The 26,054-nt window shown below is 38.0% G+C and overlaps 1 protein-coding gene across 1 annotated transcript in view; it reads right to left on the bottom strand.

The window, feature by feature from the left end:
• Positions 1-3,347: 3,347 nt before the first annotated feature.
• OVCH1 (ovochymase 1) overlaps positions 3,348-26,054 on the bottom strand; it is a 38,858-nt gene continuing 16,151 nt past the window's right edge. Inside the window, 16 exon segments of the mRNA XM_036016767.1 lie at positions 3,348-3,495; positions 4,195-4,342; positions 5,298-5,342; positions 5,345-5,422; positions 9,570-9,794; positions 13,631-13,807; positions 14,050-14,206; positions 17,887-18,034; positions 20,735-20,842; positions 20,844-20,910; positions 21,871-21,945; positions 22,949-22,962; positions 23,284-23,566; positions 24,567-24,660; positions 25,404-25,536; positions 25,645-25,775. Coding sequence (XP_035872660.1) covers positions 3,348-3,495; positions 4,195-4,342; positions 5,298-5,342; positions 5,345-5,422; positions 9,570-9,794; positions 13,631-13,807; positions 14,050-14,206; positions 17,887-18,034; positions 20,735-20,842; positions 20,844-20,910; positions 21,871-21,945; positions 22,949-22,962; positions 23,284-23,566; positions 24,567-24,660; positions 25,404-25,536; positions 25,645-25,775 — 2,031 coding nt within the window.

Genomic DNA, 26,054 nt, shown 5'->3' with positions numbered 1-26,054 from the left:
TTTATTTCAGAATTAATTGGTTAAACCCTTATTCATTGTACTTATTTTTTACAATTTTTACATTTTCACTTTAACTTAAAAAATAAACTTGTGCTTTATACTTGTTAAGTCCAGTAGCAGTTGATTAGAAAGGTTAGAGTCGAGGGTTCTCAGAAGGCTGATGATTTAAATCGGCCTCCTATGACAAGCCATTTCGACTTTGATCATATCCAGTATTTTCTGAATTGAACAACTCTTCCAAAGGTAGTGTGCTATCCCATTCATAGTTTCAAGGTTGCAAGTCAATAATCCTAGGAACTATTAAGCTTTTTGCTATCTCAGGAAAACTCTGCCTTTTTAGTAAACAGATAGCTTGAGGATTAACTTCATTGTGACAAGACACAAAATAAAAAGATTTAATTTAGATTGTATAGTAACTGATATGTAAATGTGCTCTAACCTTTCTTATCTGTTAAAAAAGGTTAATGATTAATCCAGTGCTTTGTGTTGCTCAAATCACTTGGGTCAATAGTTTGTAATTCTCTTGGAAAATGAACAAAAGTCAGATGCTTTGGAGACTCTGGTTTTAACTTGGAATTTAATCAAAGCTGAGTCAAAGATATTGAGACCTACACATTCATTTTTACAGATTTGAGCTTTTCTAATACTGATTTTAAGATTTTCTATGTTAATTACCTTAATCTTTTCTCAGAGTTGTTGAAAATGCCACTTACTTGCTTTTTAAATTTGGTTTTGGTTAGAGCAAAGGTTTCAATTATATAGGAACTTATTGATAATTTCTGTTCTCTTTTATTGCTTTTATATGATAAGATCCTTCTCCATCCATAGTTAAAATAATTACTTATATTTTATACATTTAAAGGCTGAGGAAAAAATGTTTAACTCTTTAATCCGCTCTTCTATGATATGATGAAAATATAATTTATTTTCCTCTCTGATTTATAATGCCAAATTTACATATTAATGTCTATATTTCTGATTTCCCTTCTGGTCCACTCCTGTGTGTCTCTTCTTGTTCTAGCACTACACTGTTTTGATTATCATTACTCCAAAGTATGTTTTAATACCTGATTTGTTTCATCTGGTCTTTCCCCACCCCCAGAAAAACATTTTCAGCTAGTGCTATTTATCTTAAGAATAAACTTTAGAGTTATTATTAATTTCTTCCTCAGTCTCAAAAAAAATTCCCATTGGAACTTTGTTAGGAAATATATTTGTAAATTAATTTGGGGTAAATTAATGTTAATTCTGTCTTCCAGTATTAGAACATGCTACCTTTCTCTATTCTGATCTGTGTGTTGGGGGGAGGGGGTTGGGGGGTGTGGTGGATGTGTATGTGTGTTTCAAGTTTTACATTTGATGACATATCTCATGTATTATTTTAGGGTTATTCCTATCTTTAAAGTTTTTGTTGTTAACTATAATCAAAGTCATTTTTCCATTACATCTGTTAACTACTTTTTACTGGTATGACTTTAAAGGTATAATTGCTGTGTAATTAATTTATACCTAGTTTTCTTAATTTGACCTAGTTATATGACACATATTTTTCAATATTAAAAAAATGACCCTTGCATTATAGGGATAAATCATAGTACTTGGTAATGTTAAATATTCATTGAACAACCTATTGACCTCAAGCACTGAGTTAGCTCCTGGAGCTTGTAAAATTTACTTGCAAAAATTGAAATAGGGTCATTACAACTTTTTGGAGTGGAGATGGGAAGTAGTGCATATGTTTTAAGAACTAATTCTAAGTAAAGAATAGGTATATAGTTCATTAACATTATGAATTATAACTGATACAGCTGATGTACTATCGCCCTGCTTTTCTATATTTCTTTGTTCTTCCAAACTGGGTACTCAGACAACTCATGCATGGAAAGACAATAGGGAAACAACAGTCTAATCTTTTCTTCCGAGCAGCACAGTTTAAAGGATAGAAATAGGAATGTATATTTCTAGCTCAAACACAGCAAAAGCTTGGTTTCTTTTATATTAATTAACATACATTGTTATTAAATTCTCAAAACCACCTTATGAGGCAGTTCAAATAGCAGGTGTTTTGTAAGGCAAGAAAGGATGAAGCACAGATAATTTATAAGGATGCTGGGCCCAGATCCTACCTCTCCCCACAAGAAGCTATGATGCTTTTGATGCAAAGTTGTCTCAGGAACCAGGGAAGCTCTGCATTTATTAATATTCCCTCTGGGATGGTAATGTAAGTCCAAAGGAAAAAGCGACAGTGGTTTCACAATTGACTGATTTATCAACTCTGGCATCTGGGTTGTTTTTCATTTTCAGGAAGTCAAAGTCCAGCAAAATGCCATATATGCTCTCCCGCTGGGCAGGCACCTTGTCAGTAGGTGTCTGTATTTTTAAGTATACTGGAAATTTATAGTCCACGTGTACGAGTATGTGGCAGTGATGGTGGGGTGTTCGTTCTCATGAAGCACATGAAAAGCAACAGGTAGATATTACTGCATGTCACAAATGAGGAAGCTGAGTCTTAGAAAGCTTTGGGAACAATCCCAAAGACATTGAACTACCAGGTGGTAGAACTGAGATTTGAACCCAGGACCATCAGATCCCATCGCATCCAGTACCGTTGGTCCACTAGCCTAAACCCTGTTTCCATCTCCCTTCACCCAGTCCCCTGTGGCCAAGTGGTGAAACTGGTCAAAGAAACTTAAACCTGCCACAGGATTCCAGGAAATGCGTTTGCTTTGTCTATGGTGATAATCCTTCCCCATGCCCCTTCTCCCTTTTTTCTCCAGGGTAATGGCAAGGACTGAAATCGTCATTGTGGAACTATTAGGAAAAGGCCAAGAAAACTGCAGTAACTTCAGTCTCAGCAGAGTTGAACTGTTGAACTTATGTATCCACATACCTCTAGATATTTCTCTCTCTCTCTCTCTTTCTCTCTCTCTTTAGAATAATAAATTTGTCACTGTAATCAGGTTTCTGGTTACTATCTAGTTGACAAACCCATTTAATGCCTTTTCTTATAAATAGTATTTTGCTTAATTGATGTTATAGTCTCAATTTTCTTATGCTATGTTTGTATAAAACTGCATTATTTATCCTTTATTTTTGGTATCTCTGGGCAAGTTTAATCTAGGTATGACCCAAGTAAGCAGCATAGAGTTAGTTGGGTTCAGTTTTCAATTTAATTGAAGGGACTATTTGGTTAATCTCAATTATAAATTTTTAGAAATCAAAACAGTAACCTATTTCAATATCATATAAGAGATGAATTTATATCACCTGTAAGCCATACTCTGAATATAAAACAGTTTAAGAATATTTAATAAAATAAAATAAAAAACATAGTTTTTCATGGGAGACTAGTTACCTATTAATTTTTTTGCCTGATCCAAGTCCTTCATAACCCTCAGGTGACCCTAGCAGGCCAAGGCTGTCGCTTTCATCTGGAAGTTGATAATGTCTAGGCGAATGATGTGATTTGGAGGGGTTAACAACCTCCAGTGGCATCTACGGCACAGATGGAAGAACGTCAGAAATGATTTCTGAACAGCCTGTACTGTTATTTACTTTGTTCAGAATTTAATGCCTCACTGTAATTGACTTAGTTTGCCTTAGTTTTTATATCTGCTTCTTTGTGCTTGGGTGAAAGAAAGATTTCTACTTTAACTGGCAACAATTAAAAAAAGATTCTCTAATACTTACTTGGTCAAAAGGTTTAAGTAAATTCACCCACCATGGTGAATGGCTGGTTAATCATGTAAAGTACTCTGAATTCTGACTGGCAGTCTCTTAGAGTTAGGGATCTACTCTTGTCTGAATTTTCTCAAACTCCCCCAAATCACATAAATTTACTTCAGATTGATACTACATAAAACTTCATTTTTATTTATCTGTTTAAATTTATCTTATTGTTTAATCCCAGGAAAATTCTGAAAATTTAAGAACTACCTATTGAGTACCTACTAAGTGCTAGAAGATTCTACATATATTTTTTAATCTCTAAAACTCTTTCAGATTTGAATTTCTACTTTGCCTGATAAATGATCTCTTTAATTCAAAAGTACAATTTATTAATGGGAATAATCTTACAATCAAGCTTTTGTATATTAAAGGCTTCAGATCAGGTGAAAAATAATGCTTCAGGCACATACTAAGGGTTGCTACCTGTCAAGTAATCCTTCATATACTTCCTTCATCATAATTAACAATCCTCCTCATGTCCTAGTAGTTCTGCGAAAATATCTTGGGATCTGTATGATTCCTACTGGTTTGGTCAGAATAACATTGTTACGAGTGGCCACATGCTCCTGGTTTGAACTCTGAGGAAGTCTGGTTATTTTACTGACTTTTGGACCTAGAAATAAAGAAAGAAAAGGAAATGAGAATAAAACTTATTTTTAAAAGGTTTGTTATATGCCTTTTCAGATCAAAGCTGCAAATTTTCTTCTCTAAAAAAGTTAACAGTAGGTGGTGAGTGTCCCTGACACGTCTCTACCTGAAACGTGCAAAGACACAGAGAACCAGCCCCTCCCTTGGAACTGTGTTTGGCACAGTCCAGGGCCCATGGGAGGTAATGCGAGGTAAATGCAGGCAATGCTGGTCCCATGCACAGTTCCATCTGAAACCAACATTCTTAACATAGTGTTTCGGGGGGAAAAAACTTTTCATGTGATATGCATGCTCTTCTTTATTATTTACTGAACTTTCCCCCAGATATATGTTTGCAGTGATTTTTGGTGCCAAGGAGAGAAACAAGCTTTCAGTTACCTATGCTCATCAAGAGTAGAAAATCCTCACTAATCACATGCTCTAAAATGCAATCTGACAGATAACTCTGAATTCCATAGAGGTTACATTTATAATGCTAGCATCCAATATTTGTGTAGTTTGTTTTAAAACTCATTCTAACCTTTTATTATTATAATATTACTCTAAAGAAAACTCTGATAGAGAGATAACAACCGGTCCAGAGCCAGCCAACATTTCAAACCCAGATCTTCTGACCTACGAGAATTATGGCCTCAGAAAAGGCTCTCTGTGGTGTAAAACCGCAATCACAATTGAAAACATTGTTTTGCACCCCACATATCTTAGCTGTGCCCAGAAATCACAATTCTGGATGGTTTACCAGTCAGTCCAGTGGCCCACGGAGCACTTTCTCTATTGGGCCTGACCAACCTCAATCGCCTCACACTTAACTCATTGCCCACAGAAACATGACTTCTTACACAACGTACAAGCTTTGAATATTTCTAAAAATAAAAGCATTGACTTTAAACTGTATAAATTTTTACAATGGCCAAACATACCTTGGACTCTGAAAACAATATAACTTATGCCCAAAGTGCCTTGTATAGGGAATGAAATGTCACCCTCACCAGCGGTCCGGAACTCATGAAAATCATTGGGTAAAGCTTTCTTCCACGTAATTCACCTATGTTAAAAAAAAATCAAATTTGGTAAAAAACAAGGACTCAAGGTTTTGTAACTCAGTGTAACATGGTGTAAATTTAAGGGATACAATGTGTTGATTTGGTACACTTATATATTGTAATATTATGGCAGTTGTAGCAATAGTTAGTTCCTCGACCACATTGCATAATTATTTCTCCTTTTTTTGTGGTAGAAATAATCGATATCCAGTACTTTAGTAAGTTTGTTGATTAGAATACAATATTACTGACTATATTCACTATACTGTGCATTATTAGATCCCTGGGTCTTATTTGTCTATTAGTTACAAGTGTGTACCCATAAGGTAGAAATCTACTCTAATTCACAACATAAGGAAACAGGGTTCCAGAACTCAAGTGACTCGCCCAAAGTCACAGACTGCAGTGCTGAGGGGGGGGGGGGTCGGACCCAGGCCCATGAATCAGATACCATGGTAGCCTACTCTACTGTGTCACGTGGCTCCTTGAAGGGCAGTAGGCAGGAAACTGTTTTATCTTTATACGATGGTGATATGCCATTTTTCTCCTACAAAATTAACCTAATTATTAAAAATATTTCATCATGAAGATCCATAACAGAAAACTTTTTCTATCTGAAAGTTTATTTTTTCCCTATATATCAATCAGTCTTTCTTCTGATTGCTTTACTTTGAGAGCCTGAAGACAAAGATGGGAAAAGTTATAATCATGATTCTAAAACAATTCAGAGGGCTGATTAAGAAAATATGAAAACAAACTGTCAGTTTTTTAGCATCAAACTCACCTACTATTGGAATGATGCTGTACCATTCCATAACACTTATTTAGATGCCTTCTATTGAGAAAGACATTTGCTGCCTAGACTACGCACAGCTATGTGGTACCCATGTCCCAGATACTACTTCCCCCCCTCCTCATTTCATCTCCCTCCCTTTAGCTCATCCACATAATACATTATACATTTTATTTATCCTGTTATGCATCCTCTCCCCACTAGAACATAAGCTTAATAAGGAAAAGACTTTTTGTTCATTTGTTCATTACTGGATTCCCAGAACCAAGAAGAGCTGGTCTCTGGTCTATAGTAGGTGCTCCACAAATGCTTGCAGAGAGGAAGAGAGAGAGGAGGTTACATCCAAGAAGGAAAAAAAATTAGTTGGTGTAACATATTTGGGTAAATCATGTTGAAGTACTATTTGAAGAATGAGCACATATTTATTTATAGCAAGTAGAGATAAATGCAGCTCTTGAATGAATTGCTGGCACCCAGAGGGGAAAAGATAGCACTTTGCAGTGGAGAAGAATACTATCCAGCTTGAATGAGGGGTAATGTTTCCATTACAGTCTTGCAGTTCTGCTAGCTATCTGAAGTGACAAAACAATTCTAAAAAGATCAAGATGAAAATTTCAAAGCAAACAAATGCTAGGTTGAAAAATTATAGTGGTTCCTCAGTTAGTCCATATAAAAGTCAAGCATGTTTTTCAATTGGTTATAATGACAGAGGAAAGTTTGTCCTGAAAAATGTGTCTTTCTATATGAGAACCTACTATATAATAAAGATAGTGATATAAATTGGAGGGAAAATAACTTTTTAAAAAAGAAACAGATATAACATTGCTTTATTATATCATACATTTTAGCAAGACTAAAAAAGTAAATTTTTCATTAATTTTTTTCCAGAACTCAGGATGAATTATTTTTTAAATGTAAAAGCAATGGGATAAGTCACAGATCAGAGATATGCATGAAGATATTTAATCAAATAAAATTTAGAATGTTTACACTAACATATAATAAAATTTAAAAGCAAATCACAACTTTATAAATAAGCACTTGCAACTTGTAATAAAGAAAAAATGTCTTTATATATAAAAACTTTTATAAACCAATAAAAAGAATAATACTTAAAAATGGATGACAATGACAAAAATAAAAAGTACAAATAGCTAAGCGATATATGAAAAATATATATCCCCCTTAATATTTTTGAAAAGTAAAAGTGCCTGTCAAACTGACATATGAGTTTACGGGCATGGTGGGAGAGGCTCCCGTGTATTTCTAATGGCAGCAAAAATTGATTTAGCCTTTCTGAAGAGTGGTTTAGCAGTACGCATTCACGTGAAAAATGTTCTGAGTCTTTAGGTGTTATACTAATTTGGGGAGATACAGAAGGGAACAGAATAAATAGCAAGATCCCTGCTCTTGTGAAGCTTTTGTTTTAGTCAGGTAAATGAAGATGATTTCACATACAGATGGAGGCTGAACATGAAATAACTAGCAGAATGTGATAGAAACTGATTGTCAGGAGGGAATAAATGATGTCACTTTTGACTGAAAGGCGTCTTTGAGGAGGTGATTTTTCGTTCGTTCATTCATTCATTCATTTATTCCATGTGTCTTCCATGTATCAGGTACTGTTCTAGGCACCAGGGATTCTTGAAGTGAAGAGACAAAAGTTTCAGCCCTCGGGGAGCTCACATTCAAAGGGGAAGGCACAGGCATGAAAAAAACCCCACAAAATATATGAGAAGTCTTATATAGTGCCCTTTCTTAGTGCTAAGAAAAGGGCACTAAGTACACAGGCAGGAGGTGATGCAATTTATGTCAATCAAGGTAGGACTCATTAGAAAGGTGACATTCTAGTCAACACTTGAGGGTGGGGACAAGGATGAGAAGATGCTCTTTGGACAGCTGGGCAAAGTAGGTACACGAGGGCCTTCAGGTGAGAATGAAAGTGCCCAGAGCATGTGGAGTTAAGGGGCTGAGAGGGGAAAGGTGTGCTAGGATTTGGATTTTACTCCATCCAGCTATAAGGAGAAGATCTTGAGCAGTTTTAAAAGGTGTGGGAAAGATGGTCTGATTGTAGGGGAAAGGTGTCCATAGTGAACAGGCCAGTTAATAGTTTTTCTGAAGTCTAAATGAGATAGTATTTTGAAAGAAAGATCCCTTTAACAAATGTGTGTGCCTTTCTCTTGGGGGCAGTGCTTCCACTCACTCCTCCGCCATCTTGCTGAACTCATAGATGAATGGAGCAAAAAACTACATTTACATGATGGAGTACTACACAGCAGAAAGAAAGAAGGAGCTCCTACCCTTTGAGACAGCATGGATGGAACTGGAGAGCATTATGCTAAGTAAAATAAGTCAGGTGGTGAAAGACAAATACCATATGATCTCACCTATAAGTGGAACCTAACCAACAAAACAAGCAAGTAAAATATAACCAGAGACATTGAAATTAAGAACAAACTGACAGTAACCAGAGGGGAGGTGGAAGAAGATAATGGGGGGAGAAGGGAGAAGGGTTGTCAGGAACATGTGTAAAGGACACACAGACAAAACCAAAGGGGAGTTTGGATCAAGAGTGAGAGGTGGGGATGGCTGGGGTGGAGAGAGTGATGGAGGGAAAATGGAGACAACTGTGCTCGAACAACAATTTTAAAAATGTGAAAAAATTGTGTGTGCCTTTTAAGTCAATGATTTAACCTCTCACCCTAATGTGAGCCTAAGAAAACAATCTCACTTTCAAAGCAATTTTGCAGGCCTCCATGTACTCCTGAATCGGGCATATGCATAGGTGTGTGTACCATACACACAAACTTATTCTCATTCCAGGATTCCACATTAACCATACTATTTCCAACACTTTCCTCTTTGCTGAGAGACAAAAGGCCTGTACTACACCTACACAAATAAGACATGGCAACTTTGTTTTGTTGAACAAAAATGGGTTTGCTGGCACATGAAATAAAATGACGGGGGCATGTTACGAACAATGTTTTTAATTCTGACATTTTAAAAGCCTTTAATGTATTTTGCTTCATTTTAAAATTCAACACTACCTTCCCACCCCCCATTTTTAACCATCTTGACTCCTACATATACACAGTTCAGGCATGGTTTTAGTATGTTTGAAGAAGTCTGTCTCTTTTGTCCTTTTTCCCTTGACTATACAAACAATAAAATACAAACACACATACTCAACCTTTAGTATACCTGTTTTGTAGGTTTTGAACATATTAGGTGTGTCTAGGGAAAAAGGCATGCCTATTGTGTGGATCACCATTTTGGAAGTATTATTATCAAGTCTAAGAACTGCCTCTCCAGAAGAGAGTTCAGCCCGAAGTTTAAACACCGGTAAGGATTACCTGACATCCTCCTCTCACTGTGGCCTTCTTCATAAATAGTCAGGACTGAGTCTTGACACAAATGAGACCCAGGGAGTGACAGGTACTCTACCGTAAATTTTGCCATTCTGCTTGGGGAGACTCTGAGCACCCAAGAACATTCCAGTTTTCCCTGATAATCCAGTGGATACCTTGGAGTTGAACAAGAGCCTCTGGGCTCCTCTAGCTCCACTTCAGAGGAACAGCCTGCAGTTCAGAACCCACAGACACCAGGGAGCAACATAAGCAAAGCCGAGAAAAATGAGGTTCTATCACAAACTTGAAAAATTTAGGTTTACAAGAAGAAAAGTAACACTTTACTACACTTCGTTACAAGTTCTTCAGTAAAAAAGATCATCCCATTTAATGTGTCCTATTTTCTTGAAATGAGATTGCAAGAATAGAATTTAAATTATAATGATGTAAAATGACTTTTAACTGAATTTTTAAAATTTCTTAGAAAATGCACAGTGGCTTACAGTCTCTACTCCCAGCATGTTTTTATCTCTTTCCTTCTTTGAGATGCAGCTAAAGATCTGTTCCCAAATCTTCGCTAATTTCACTGAGCATTTATCCTACTGGGACTAATGATTACATGCATGCAGTTTGTGACTGAGGTCGAGAAAAGGAGAATTTGCTGAAAGCTCATGAATATCTCTCATTTCTCTGACTTATTTGTAAGTTCAAGGCCACCATTAGACCTGCGGGGATACCTGCAGAGCTTCAGATGCCAGTAGCTCTGTGGCCCACTGACTTTGTAACCAGCGTCTCCTTCTTCAGGCTACATCCTTGACTGTTCCTTCTTCCCTTATGCCTATTTAGTCCCTTGATAAAAATCTTCTGAGCAATTATATATTGAAATATTCATATTTAAATTAACATGTTTTAATGTGTGAGTACCTGTTAATTAATATATACATGATGATATATGTTCTATGTAGAAAAATTAATAATGTAAGCAAGTAGAGACAAAGGGTGGTAGGAGGGAAATAAAATGCTGCAAGAATTCAGGATGCTACTCCACCGCCCAGTCTTCTGTTGCTTCTCTGCAAATTCTCCTTTTCATTTATATGGCTACGATAATGTAATTCATAGGTTTATTAAATCTACTTTGACTTAATAGTAACCTAACTGATTTACCAGTCTCTAATCTTCCCCTACCATGCCCTCTAATCTGGGCACAGTGTATGAAACAGAAGAACTGAGTTCTTTGTTTAGAGCAACTGAAGTAGTGCACCTTACAATGTCTTTCACAGTCTGCCCCTAATATGTCTTTCCAATCTTTTCCATCGTTTTTTCCTCTCTACATGAATCCTCTGTGACAAATCTGCCTGGAGAAGGAGCCAAATCATATAACTGCATGAGTTTCCAACCAGTCACTGCTTTTTATAAATGGGGAACAATTAAAAAATAGCTAAGATTCATTAGTTCCATTATGTAAAAAACAAGTGGTGAGAGCAGGTGGGTGTTAAATGTGGCATAGTCCTAACGTTTTCTCTCATACAATAGTCCTAGAACTAAAATAAAACTATACAGTTTCACATGTAAAACTTTCCAAGTTCTTTGGCATGTGTAAGAATTTCTGAACATATACAAGGAAGAAATATCTTCTCTACATATTAACAATATTTATTTTCTAGTAGCCTGAATGGGATAGGTCAAAGAACACATTCCATTGTGACCATCACTACCACTTATTGACCCTTCTCCCTGCTCATGCCACCCATATTCTCAGTGCTTTACCTGCATTAAATTACTTAGGGACTCATTGAATTAGTCATTTAACTCAACCCATTGAAACCATTAGGTTTTAGAATCCTGGACCTAAGTTGGCTTTCTATCTCAACCCCAATTCCAGATTTCATTTCTTTAAATATTATATTTATTTATTGTTAGAGAGGGAGGAAGAGAGGGAGAAACAGAAGGAGAGAAACATCGATGTGTGAGAGATTTGTTTTGCCTTTTGCACGCCCCCAACTGGGGACCTGGCCTGCAACTAATGGCACCAACTCACTGGAAATCGAACCAGTGACCTTTGGTTCACAGGCTGGCACTCAGTTGACTGAGCCACACCAGTCAGGGCTCCAGATTTCATTTTAATGTAAATATGACTCTGACTTCTGTTTTGACTCTTCAACTCTTGTGTTGTCAGACCGTATCACCCACAATTGGTCTCTAAGTTACTCTTTTTCATTCCTAGATTTTAGCAGACATTTCCTCCAACACTATTCCTCCAACAGTTGCTGATTTCAGCATCCGCACAATGTAGATGATGATTCCAGAACTGAAGCTTGTCAGTCTCTCAACTTTCCCCCACCCAACCTCAGCCTTATCCCAAAGGTCAGCCCCTAGAGGCCTGTTTATTAGAAAAAAACCCAAGCTTTTCATAATGTCACTTTTAAGCACCACTGTCTCCAACCACAAACTTCTATCTTTTATGTTTCTCTAACACTCCTTACAACTTTTGAGACTTGCAATTCAACTGTCTCAGAGATTTTCCACTGGCATATCATGGCACACTGATGTGCCAAAGCATAATTTTTAAAACATGTAATACCTGACTAGTTAGTGAGAGGCACTGACCTCTTTTCCCTTAGATTGTCAAATTTAAAAATGTCAATAGCTAACACATCAATAACTGTCTAGTACAAATGAATCAAAATTATACCTATTTTTTTGGTCAGGTCAGCAAAATATATATTTTTTGGTGTACTGAAGAATTTTAGTACTCCATGCTTCTTTGCCATGACATGAAAAAGCTTGAAAATTGCTGATCTACCCTATCCCCTCTTCCTTGGTCCCTAACTCATCTCACATCTTTGTTTACCCCTTTCCTAGGTCAATTCCAATGATCCATCGTTTTAATCCCTTCTTCACACATATTCTCACTTCCCTTATACCCTTGCATACCTGGGAAAACCCGTTCTGACTGAATGAATTCTCTACCTGCTCTGCATCTACATGGTAGCACTCAGTATCTACAGAGGAAAACGTACAATTAAACCAACTGGTTGGTCTCCTTCTGAATTTATAATCATTAATCTCAGAGGCTTTTACGCTGCCCAATAATCCTACTATGTTTTCTTAGTCTATGCACTTTGCCACCTTTTTTAGAGAACTTTTTCATACATTCTCTTCTTTTCCTTTTAAAACCCTTGAACCTCCCTTCATAATGTCCTGTTTCATCTGTTGGGAAAACAGAAGCAATTAGAAAAAAATGCCAGAAGCTCACATCTCTGCATGTACCCCATACAGCCATGTCAGTGACTGAATATTCTGCCTTCCATCTGACAATTATGGAGGAACTGCGCTTTGCTCCTACCTAAGAACAAACCCTCCAGCCAAGCACTAGATCTCTTCCCTTTCTTCTGCTGAAGTCATTGATCTAACAATTCCCCAACCCCTCTCACTTGCATCTTTTTCAGTTCGTCTCCAACTCAATGTCTACTGAGTTGAGTGTATGTGGAAGTGAGTGGGGAAGAGCTAGATGAAAGGGGGAAGACCCTGACCATTAGAGAACTAAGCATGATGATATCAAAGAATTTTCATCACCCCACAAGTCTACTTCAGGCTTCAAACCCTCAGGCTGCTTTTTGCTCTCCACTAGAAATTAAAATCCTATTAGAAAACAGACAGTAACAATTGTGGGAGAATTAAGAGAGACAGTAACCCTCAGGCTAGTCTTGGGGTTCTCATAGTCGGAGACTTCTATGAGCAAGATACCTGAAAGTATAAGGACCTTTGTTTATATAGGAATAAATAGCTCAGAGGTCAAAATAATTCTATGCACTTCAAATTCAGGCAGTTGTTCACAATCAGAAGATTGTTATTGTTTTTTAAGCTGAGACCACTGTATCTATGAAGTAGAAAAGATCCCCAGACCATCACAATTACAGTTCTCCTCTTTTGCAGCTTGAACTAGCTAACAGAATGAAAACACAGAGCTTAGAGTGTTCCAAGGAAAATAAGGGAACCTGGACATGGAATGCTTTTTGCTAAATTCTTATTAGCTGTTTTAATGGGATAACATGAATATCCATTACCTGGCCCAGATGCACTGTCTGTTGAAGTTATGAGTGGTGGCAGTTGTTTCCTTTTTAAGGTTTTGCTTTTATTATCCATCTGAAGTGAAGCAAGATTTGTATCTGGAGAGAACAGGGAAAAAATAAATAAAAATGAGTGCCCAGAGACAACAGGTAGCCTGTACCAAAGCAGCTTTACTTAAAGGGGAATGCATGTCTAGGGTTCAAACAGCGTGAGGAAAAGTCAGCTTTGCCATAACTCTGTCTAAGGGAGAACATATTCTCACAGAACTTTAATGTGCACTTTAATGGGTTTTAAAATGAAAATAAATAAAATATTACTTTATAGTCATCTCTTTCTTAATGCTGACAGAAATCTAAAGAAAGAGAAATGGTTTTCATAATTATCAGATATCGCATAAATGTCGAAAGATATTTACCTTTTTGGAGGAATTGAATCCAGTCTGAGAAGACACTTGCCCTGGCAAATACACCCAGCTTCCTTGGCCAGGTGTAGCCAGCTCTCCAGCTGACGACTTCACAGACGCCAAAGAGATCGTTTTCATGTCAACACACTAATGGCCCACCAGGGTCTCCCTGAAACACCAAAGAAATATGTTCTAGAAATTTGCTTTAATCAGAGCTCCAGTTTTCAATTTTGGAATAGGAATAACCAATAATTTATTCATAATGCATTTCTTTAATTTCTTAAAAGAATCATTCTATGTCAATTTGTATACCTTAGAATACTTAGACTCAAATAAATGAAATTACAAATGAAAGAGGAGACATTATGACTGATACCACAGAAATACAAAGAGACTATAATAAATAAATTATATACCCCAAATTGGACTACCTAGAAGAAGTGCAGCCAGGCCATACATAATGATATTTTGGTCAGTGACAAACCACATATATGATGGTGGCCCCATAACATTATCCTGAAACTGAAAAAGTCCTATCACCTAGCAATGTTGTAGCTATCCTAACATGGTAGTGCAGTGCATTATTTATATGTTTGTGGTGATGGGAGTGTAAACAATCCCACTGTGCTGCCAGTCACATAAAAGGAGAGCACATACAATTACAGTAGTAGGCTATGCCATCTGGGTTTGGGTAAGTACCGTCTATGATGTTTGCACAAAGAGGAAATCTCCTAATGACGTATTTCTCAGAATGTATCCTTGTCATTAAGCAGCGCGCGTGACCTAGAATTATATAACCCACCAAGACCTAATCATAAGGCAATAAAAAATCAGGCAGACCAATGCACGTAAGGAGATTGATTCAGTAATCAAAAACATGCCATCAGAGAAAAGCCCAGGGCCAGATGGCTTCACTGATGAATCTACTAAACATTTAAAGAATTAACTCCAATCTTTCGCAAACTCTCCAAAAAAATCGAAGAGGTGGGAAAACTCCCAGGCTCACTTTATGAGGCCAGCATTAGCCTGAGACCCAGGACAGATAGCGATACTACAAGAAAAGAAAATCATAGCCCAGTATCCCTGATAAATAAGATATAACTGTTCTCAACAAAATACAGACAGACCTTGACTTACAATGGTTTAACTTACAATCTCTGGCTTTATGATGGTGAAAAAGCAATATACAGTTAGTAAAAACTATACTTTGAACTTGAATCTTTCCCTGGGCTAGCAATATACGGTATTATCACATTGCTCCCCAGTGATGCTGGTCGATGGCAGAGAGATGATTTTGCCCAACTGTGGGCGAATGTAAATGTTCTGAGCACATTTAAGGTAACTGAGGCTAAGCTATGATGTTTGGTCGACTAGGTGTGTTAAACCCATTTCCACTTAATTATATTTTCAATTTACAATGGATCTTAAGATGTAACTTCATCATAAGTCAAGGAACATGTGTACTATCAAATTAAATGAAAAACTGAACTCAAAACGAAAATACACCATGATCAAGTGGGATTTATCCCTGGGATCCTGGGATGGTTCAACATATACAAATCAGTAAGTGTGATTTACCACAGTAAATCACATTTACTGATTCCAATAGAATGGAAGTTAAAATTACCATTCCAATAGAATGGAAGTTAAAATTATATTATCATGTTGTTAGTACAGAAAAAGCACCCAACATTTATTCATGATATTAAAAAATCGCTCAACAAATTGGATATAGAACATACCTCAACATAATAAAAGCTATACATAACTACACACAGCTAACATCATATTCAGCAATGAAAGGTTGAAACACTTTCATCTAAGATCAGGAACAAGACTAGGGTACCCACTCTCACTACTGCTATTCAATATGGTACTGGAGGCCCTTGCCAAAGCAATTAGACAAAATTTTAGAAGGGCGTACAAATCAAAAAGAAAGAAGTAAAACTGTGTTTGCAGATGATATAATCTTATATATGGAAAATCCTAAAGACTCTACCAAAAAACTGTTGGAACTAATCAACAAATACAGTAAAGTTTTAGGATACTAAATGAACATATAGAAATCAGTTTGCCTGTGAACCAAAGTGTCGCAGGTTCAATTCCCAGCCAGGGTACATGCCTGGGTTGCAGGCCATAACCACCAGCAACCACACATTGATGTTTCTCTCTGTCTGTCTGTCTGTCTGTCTATCTATCTATCTATCTATCTATCTATCTTCCTCCCTTCCCTCTCTAAAAATAAATAAATAAAATCTTAAAAAAAAATCAGTTTGCCTCTATACACTAACAAAATACATGAAAAAGAAATTCAAAAAATCTTATATACAACATCATCAAAAAGAATAAAATACTTAGTAATAAATTTAGCCAAGAATGTGAAAGCTCTCTGTTGGAAATTATAAGATTCTGACAAAAGAAATTGAAGAAGGCAAAAATAACTGAAAAGCTATTCCATGTTCATGGATCAGAAAAATTAATATTATTAAAATGTCCATACTAATGAAAGCTATCTACAAATTCAATGCAGTTTATGTCAAAATTTTAGTGGCACTTTTCACAGAATTAAAAATATTCTAAAAGTCATATGAAATCACAAAAGACCAAATAGCCAAAATAATCCAGAGAAAGAACAAAGCTAAAGACATCAGACTTCTTGGTTTTAATATGTGTGGTCTGTCCAGAAGGTATCCAGCCATGTAATATGAAAAATAAAGACATTTATTGAAGAAGATACAAGATACAAGAAACATTGCACATAGGACAATAACACCTCTGTCCCCTTCAAAGTAGGCACCTGGCAACCTCACATGGTTCTCCCAATTGCCATCAGCTGCCTTGTCAGATTTTCATAAATCTTATCAACTTAGGGAAGAAGGGACCACTTCCCTTCCCTCTTCATGCTTTCAGGTGGAAGGACTTCTATTCAGATTAATACCCAGTTTTTTCCCCATAGAGGTGACGTTCATTGGTTCCTGTTTCTTGATTGGGGGAGGTGCCATCAAAAAGCAGTAAAGACTAGAGATTCATTCTTTCTTTCCTCTCTGCTCTAGACCAGCATGAAACTTGTGAAGACCACAACTTTCCTTTAGGTGGGCTGCTCTAATCCACACTAGATATTGAAGATAGGCTACAGAGTGTTAGAAACCCTTTTTGGTTGTACATCTAAAATCTCATCCCTTAGTTGGCTTTGTGAATAGTAAAGCTGGTGTTTGCGATGCATTTGCCCATATTCTGTCTTCTTCTTAGCGATTCTGAACTTGCCAACAGTGCCATTGCCCCAGTGAGTACATCTACAATATCACTGAAATTAAACTAGTGCTTTGTGATTTGGTTTTCACTGTATATGAAAGCCATTTTTTTCAAAGGTTCTTATGTTCTTCATGTTTATTTTATTTTACTCCATAGTGGAAAAACAAGTGTGAGTGCCTTGGAGATTAATAACAATTTAAAACAATGAAACTCTTCAGTGATAAATAGTATACACTAATTTAGAATCCTTATTTGCTTGTTCCTCTCTTCCCAAAGCCTGAAATATATCTGAAAACATCTTCCCACTTGCAGGCCAGTTTGGTGGTGCTGCCATTTCCTATTTTCTCATGGTCCCTTGCTATATCCCTCTGCTCTTCTGGCTGTAGGTTCTTTCCACCCACCTCTACCATCTCAGCAAGCTTGGACGCAGTAACTCACTCTGTCTGTCCCCCTTCTGGCCTTCAGGTGAGGGGATGTGGCACAATGCTATGAAGCACAGACTAAGGGAGCTGTCTGTGGCTTTGAGAGTCGTCTCCTCCTATACAAGGAGAATCACTAGCAGATGATGATTTCCTGTCTTCCTCTGCAAAATCTCACCTGACAGTCCTCTCCCGCTCTAGCTGCAGGGCCAGCGCAGATCAGCCTCTCTTTGATCCTTCCCGGGTGAGGAGAATAGTAAGTGCTTTTGTAGATCTCTTCTCTCTCTAACACAAGCACTTGCATCTGCTGTAGGCGACTTGGCAGGCTACCATCTAATTAAGAAGCAGATTCAGAAAGAGAGCTTCACAATGATGTAGGCAAGAAGTTACATTAAAAAATAGTGAAGCTCAGACTTGCTCTGCACTAGGATAATTGCAATCACTCCATTGTGCCTGAGCTGATGTAGAATGCTAAATCAAAATATATATATTATGCAGAGTATTTTCATTTCCAGATGTGACATCTTTGTAAAGGAAGGACATTGGCAGGAGAACAAGACCAGAAACAATTTTTTTCTAGTTTATTTTCAATTTAAATATTAGTGTTTCAAATATTGCTACATAAAAACTCAGAAAAAGAAAATCAAGATATGAACTGGTGTTATATGTGATTTATATGATTACATATGTATACATATATATTGTGTAAATATATATTATAAATATGTGATAGCAATAAGTTCTTATGATTTCCTAATATAATCTAAAATCATATTCTTTTTTCCCTCAATTGACACTGTCACCTAAACTCAACTCCAATTTAAAAAGACACTAAAGAATTTCTTCTCATAATTGACCCTCAGGCATGCCTGTCTAAACATGTATTTTGCATGACATTTCATGACATTACAAAAATTAGGCTTACTATTTTATAGTCTTAAACCTTTCAGGACAAAATAAAAATTACCTTACATTTATATAGCAATCACCTTAGTATTTATAGGGCCCTTTCCTCCAACCTAACAATACAGCAGCATCGTGGGGTGGGCTCACATCGGTCTCACACATGAAAAGGGCACAGCTCTGAAAATTCGATCTCACAGCACCTGTCGGACAGAACCGGTACTGCAGCCAAGGTCTGACTATAAATCTTGTGCTGTTTTTGATGCGCTAGTCTAACACATAAGCATTTTAATGTATTTAAACTCCTCTTTTCAGGGATCGTGCATCATCCCATCAGTGTTGCTTACCGTGTCTCAAAATCAAGAACTCATTTTCTCTGTGTCTGAAAGGATGGATTCCTCTTCCATAAGACTGAACCACCTCGCAGTCACCTGGTGGTCATGAAGTTGGCAAAGGTTGAAGGTTTTAGAGAATGGGCATACTTATTCAGGGGCTTTGAAACCAGTCTGTCAATAAATATTTCATCTTCATTCTAATGGAGGTAAACTTCTAGCCCTGGGGAGAGGGTGCTGAATTAGACAGAGACCTGCCTCCCAGAGGTTCCCACTCTAAGGGGTGAGCTGCAGAAAACGATCATGTAAAAACATGTCAAGGATATGGATGTGCAATGAGATGACACAATGGGTAGTGCAGAAAGCAAGTGACAGAACAGGCCTGCTACAGCACAGAGGGTTGAGAAGGGGAGTGACATTGGAGAGGGAGAGGGAGATGAGGAGGAGGCAGCTGGGAGAGTCGCATAACCATGTTCTAAGTGGAAGGAAATGAAGTGCAGAGCTTTAGAAAGCAGAATAAGCTTGGTGCTTAAGAGGAAGGAAGACCACAGTGTCTGAAGGGACAAAAGGAGGAAATGAAGTTGGACAGTTAAGTGGAGGCCAAATTATACAGAGCCCAAGTCAGGCTGGGAATTCAAGAATTATCAGGTGGGCCATAGCTGACTTTAAATCCTACCTTTGTTGCTTAGTAGTTTTGGGATATTAGTAAATTGCATAACGCTGGGCCATAGCCTCCTCATTTGCAAAACGGAGGGGATAAAAGTCTCCTATGTGGTGGTTGCAGAGACTTTGGGGAAATACAATTTGGCTGCAGGTAGTATAGGAGCTGTGAACATGAACACTTGCACAAAGATAAGTCCTCTCCTTCAAGCTCACAGATTCCAAATAAATGCTGCAGAAGCAGAAAGAAAATGTAATAGAAAATGATCTTTTACAGTGAAAAGAGGCAAAAGGCAAACATTGACCCACTCAGATAATTTGGTATTTCATTGCAGCTTTAAGCACTCTGTCACTAGCCCAGCAGTCCGCTAAACACAGACAGCGGACCAATGCCATTCCAGAACCTTACACCCCATCCTAGGGCCTATTCAGGACAATCCAGGAACTAATAATGGTACGTACATTTTAAATGGTTGGAAACGACTCTAATAAGAATATTTCATGACACATAATATTATATGAAATTTAAAGTTCGTGAATGAAGGTCTGTTGGAGCAGAGCCATGCCCCTTTGTCACACTGCCTGTGGCTGTGTTGTGTTGCGGTGGCAGAGACCATACGGCCCTCACAGACTAAAAACCTTACCTGGCCCTTGAGATTGTAGGTCTAGCCTGCTTATCATGAGTCACCCTAAAGGGAAAATATAAAACAGCTCATTCTCTAACTGGTCATGCAGTGATCAAGGCAGTGGATTATCTCTTGTGCCCTCCACTATTGTGGACCATATTTTAAGAGGAACAACACTAAATTGATCCATGGGAAGCTTCATTGCATGGTGAGGCATCTGAAATCACAGTAGAATAATGAGCATTTAGCTTAAAGATCAAATTAAGAGACAGTGTGAGAGGGATCTTCAGATATAGAAAAGATGTTTGTGCAAAAGAAGAAATAGACCTAGCTCAATTAATTTTTTCCTCATTCACCCTGTTTGAATGGAGGCTAGATGGCAATGCAGAAAAAACACAGAGAGGAATTAATCTGGGTGATTTCAGAAGTTAGACCTTCATGTTTATGTCCCAGGCATGGACTATAAACAGCAAATTGGTGAAATGTCATCCATTTCACTCACGACTACACACAGCGGGCTGCAGTCAGAATCCCATTCAGGTTGATGATGGCGCTGCCACACTGGGGATTGCCCAGAAACCTCAACCCCACCTGCTGTGGCCAGCAGTAGGGCAGCTTCTTCCCCTCCTGCAGTTCTTCTCAGAAGCGACCAGGATCTGAATGGAGGGATGCCACAGACCCCTACAGCAAAGAGGATATAACTGATGACTGATGACACGTACAAGTGGAATAATTAAGAGTATCCTTCTCCGATGGCTTGCCATAAGCAACAACTATAATTCCCAAATGCCAGATGAGCTTTGTAAAAGTACAGATTCCCCAAACGTACCCCTGGAAAGTCTGGTATTAAAAGCTTGTCCAGGTAACTCTATTAAGAAATTTTATATATTTACATTGGAATTTATAGTATATGGAACTTATATCCTAGCAAGAAAATTTTGTTTGTTAGCAGAGAACACATGGTTCTTCATTATATGTCCTGGTTTTATCTCCTCACTGTATGAAACTATTTACAATCCTCAAACATGCCAAATCCACTCAGACATGCAAATGCTGTTCTCTGATCTGGAATACTGCTAGGGTTCAGCTCAAGTGCCACCTTCTCCACCAAGTCTTCTCTGCCTCCCCCCTAAGGGGCAGTTATTTTTGCCTCTTACAGCCACCTGCACAGCTTTCTATTCTAGCCCACCAACTAGGACATGTGCAGTACTTGCCTACAGAGGGATGATAGATCATGATATTTAACTGATACTTTAGGTTATGAAGAAGTTAGAAGTTGTCAGTGAATGTTAAAGAATAAAAAACTTTGTTTTCCCCCTTTGCCTCAGATGAATAATCATATTAAGTACAGAGTCCAGGGAGATAATTTAAATATTAGGTTTGCGCAGGAATAGAGGAGGACACAGGATTGCCTTTTGCACCCCTTTCTTCCACAGTAAAGTTGATTTCTTCTTTCTGTTTATGAGTTTTTATGTAAACCCAGACAGGTTTCTGGAAGTTTCATGGTCCTAAATAATCTCATATAAAACTCATTCTCCTTCACTGTGGAGCTGTGTCAATGTAAGAGGAGACTTGCCAAAACAGACACCTTATTAAAGAAAAGAGATTCGATAAAGAGTAACCATATGGCCATAAACTCACTACAGAGAATAGCTTTTGCAGAAGATACAGGATTGCTTTTGGGAGGTGATATTGATCCAATTTTGTTTAAAGAATCTGTAGAAGAAAAACCTAACCAGAAACAGAGGAGCCTATACTAGCTGGCTGCACCTGCTCAGCCTGGTCACACACAAACCCATTCTAATGCTGCACTCACTGACATCACCTTTCACATGCTAAACGCCAGATCCCACAGATACAATCGGATCTATATCTTTTAATATCCCCACTGTACCTGACTTCTTAAAGCATTTCTTCCATCCTTGGGTCCTTAAAAGTACTCTCTTGATTTTCTTGACATATCTAAGGCCCTTTCTCGATATCAGTCTTTTCTTAGGATTCTGTTCTTCAGCCTGATATTCCACAAGGTATGGTTCATAACCTTATTTTTAAAGGTTTACATATATGTGACTTCCAAATTTGTCTCAATCTAAATCTCATTCCTGAATTCTAGAATCTAGAACTGTTAGTACCACCATCTGGATCTCCAACAAGCTCATAAAATATCCACATGTCTCAAATGGAACCAATTGATTTTGCAGTCAAGGTGGGCTTATGTTTTTCCGTATAATTTGGTGGCCTCACCATCCATCTAGCCATTCAAACTAGAATCCTCAAAATCATGCTAGATTTTTTTTCTCCTTCATACACCCCCTCCCCCACAACATATCTAATCAACAATGTATCTAGAATAAATTCCTACAATGACTTCCTCACTACTCCCCTTGCATGTAAGTTCACCCCTAATTTCTATATCCATCTTCTGCATCGCTGCCAAGGTTTGAACTCTCTCTAGAGAATTCTAGGCCCTAGAACTCTCTACTAGCTATGCATCTTTGGGAAAGTTACCTCTCTGAGCCTCTGTGGCCCTCATCTGTGAGAAGGGGAGCAGTGTACAAATCTCTTAGGTTTTTAAGGAGGAATAAATGGGATAATGCATGTGAAATTCTTAGTCTATACCTGGTACAGAACAGGTATAATCAAGAAATGTTAACTAGCTATCCTATCACTCTGGTATTTAAACTTTAATGTCCTATGTCCATCATAGTCTAACTCTCACCTTTCCTATCAACCCTTCCAAAAGTCAAACAGCATTGCATTATTTGTAGTTTTTCTGTACACAATCCATTCCCTTTTATATTAGGGTCTTTGCAGATGATATTCCTTTTTCTGGGCAAGGGCTCCTTTATCCCTAGAATGCCTAGAAACCTATTTACCTTTTAAAACCTTCAAACATCCAGAAACAGAGCTAGCCCATCTCATTTCTGAATTACATTCTCTAATCTGAATGATCTACTTTTAATGTGAGGTGACCAGCATCCTTGTCGGCCACCTGCTAGATGCAGTTTCTCAGCTTCGTACAGCACAGACTCCAGGGCATGATCCCAGATCTACAGAATGTAAGTCTTTGGGGGGTGGGCCCAGCCATTTGCATTTTTATTTTGCCACTGAGGTGATTTCAGCACCCTAAATTTAGATAAACATGGGCAAATTATCTTCGCTATAACCATTTTCATAAGCAGAACACTGCACGAGTATTTATACTGACCTGAGGGCAAAAAGGCGAATCTAGCCTTGAAGCCTCGGAAGTTCTTTTGACCATCACTTCTAAAGTGAGTCACCATCAGGCTACCAGGACTGAATACTGGAGTAGGACTGAAGGTTCCACAAAGTTTAGCTGCAAAAGTTTTAGGGAAGTTTGGTTTATAGTTAGAAATTAAAAAAAAAAAAAAAACGGAGGTGAAGTATTATCTGGTTAATTATTTTTAAGCAACTGTGGTTTTCTTTAGCTTTGGTTTGTAGGCACATCCTTTTTATTTTCTGTGGGAATTAAACACTAGCTTCCAGATAACAATGCATTATAATTTTATAGCACAGGAAATAATCTCCATAGACAGGCTAAAGACATCTGATTTTTAGTATGCATGAAAACCTCAATTGATTGTTCATTTGTAGATAAGGAGAAGAGGCAAGTAAAAAAAAAATCCCAGACTTGGTATTCCTCCTTCAAACAGAACATGGCTACACTGCATGTGCATGGGTAGTGCCTGCGATCTGCTTTGCTCGAACCCTGCTCTGTGCAGACCCCGTTCTGCTGGGTCAGGGAACTGTGCTTCACTCACCCGTCTAAACACTAGATAAACCATCTGAGCCTTCCAACATTCCTGCTGTTGCGCCAGCACTAGGACCCAGCTAAGGTGTTAGGGAAGTGGCTACATGGCTGGAAGGGATAATTTTTTACACTTGATGAATTGGTAGGTCAAAACTAAAAGCATACTTGATGTTTTGGTTCAAAAAATTAACTTTTAAGACTCAAGTAGAAATGGCAGGTTTTGGTTACCTTTTTTTCATTTGTTTTTGTGGACATAAAAATAAAAGTATCAGCAATAGAAGGGATGACTACAGAAAAGGAGGGAATATGCTAAAATTTTCTTCAAATGTCTCATGCTTCTATTCAAAACCTTGCTGGCGAACCCACTGTGGGCCCCTGGTTTTTAAACGTGTGTTTTCTGGCATCATGAGTTTCTTACACCGGAAATAGAAACTCATATTTCCGGTGTAAGAAACTCATATTCCCAGCTGACCTCTGAGTGCCCAGTGAGGCTGGCATATGCCACAGCTACACTGGTTAGTCTCATGTTTTTCAGATTAAGTTTAAACGACAGAATGTTACCCACCTAACTCATGCTCTGCTTCAGTATCACCAAAAATCACAACAGCGTCACAAGCACAGTTCTGGTTAAACTCAGTAGTAAAGTCCTCAAATGCCAACTGTACAAATTATAAACATAACCAGGGAAGTGGTCAAAGGAGAGAGGAGGTCAACTGGAACGGCTTCCCTCTGCACGCTAAGTGGCTCCCAGTAACCCCCTTCTATTCCACTGATAGAGGGTAAATAATGGCAGCTTCTTTGGAGGGCAGGTTGGCGATGACTACACCGTTTAAAGGCGCAAGTGCTTTGACCCAGCAGCTCCACTTCTGGGAACTAAATTCATCTACACGGTCCAAACGCAGTGACATCGGAGTGCACCAGCCTTGCTGCTGCGGGCAAAGACTGGAAACTCACCAAGTGTCTGTCAATAGGGAACCGGTTTAAGAAATTATGGAATATTGCCCAATATAATTTTATGTGGTTGTTGAAGAGAGCTCTATGGACTGATCTGTAAAGATCTTTGAGAGATTTTTAAGTAGAAAAAACACCACCAAGTAATATAAATACACATATATTTATAAATGCTCAGAATATCTCTCTATGGCTGACCTAAAAGCTTATCAGTGTTTTCCACCAGGAGGTAGGATGGCAGTTGAATGAGAAGGAGGCATACTTTTCATTGTATTAGTTTTTAAGTTGTTGAAACTTTTAAACCACATATATAAATCCTCTTTTAGGGCTTTAAAAAGTGAAAGGCAAAGAAGATTCTAGTCATGCCAGGAATTTCACAGTACAGAGGAAGCAAGTTCCGCCTAACATCGCTAAGTTCTCAATGAAGTAAAATGCTTTGTCCACTGCTTACCTTTATAATGTGCTTCTCTGGAGCGTAAATGAACCGATGACACATTAAATTCTTGGGATGTAAGCCTGGGTAACTGGCAGAGTGAGTCGTCCCTTCTTTCACCAACAGAGCCACACTCCCGCACCCTGAGCCTATGGAAGTGTGGAGGAAATCCAAAGTGGATAGCCAAAGGCATTCTTTCTTCCTCACCACCCCCATTAAAGGAAAATAGCAGGGAATTAAGTATCTAAAATACTTCCCTGCTTCTGAGTTCTCCACAGCAGCAGTAAAGGGAAGCCCAAAGCTGCTGCCACTGTTGTTAGAAGCAAATGTAACTATAGCCTCAGTAGACTCTGCCAGCAATGGTGAGGGCAATGTATCTCCATACCTTACCTTAAAAGAAAAAGTAATTGAAATAAGAGTACTGAAAAATGGCAGAAACAGCCCTGACCAGCATGGCTCAGTTGGTTGGGCATCATTCCTCAAAGCCAGAGGGTGCCAGTTCAATTCCTGGTTAGGCCACATGCCTGAGTTGTAGGCTCCCCACGCCCCCATCAGTAAGTAAACATGTTTGTTTTCTTAATATTACTTTTCATGAACTCTCTGTTGTAAGCACACTATTTAGTGGCCCATTTAATCATTCCTCACTCTCTGCTTCAGTGATTTTATATT

Source organism: Phyllostomus discolor, chromosome 2 (assembly GCF_004126475.2).
Source record: "Phyllostomus discolor isolate MPI-MPIP mPhyDis1 chromosome 2, mPhyDis1.pri.v3, whole genome shotgun sequence".
Taxonomy (NCBI): Eukaryota; Metazoa; Chordata; class Mammalia; order Chiroptera; family Phyllostomidae; genus Phyllostomus; species Phyllostomus discolor.
Note: the sequence above shows the minus strand (reverse complement) of the source record. Positions and strands in the feature narration are given on the sequence as shown.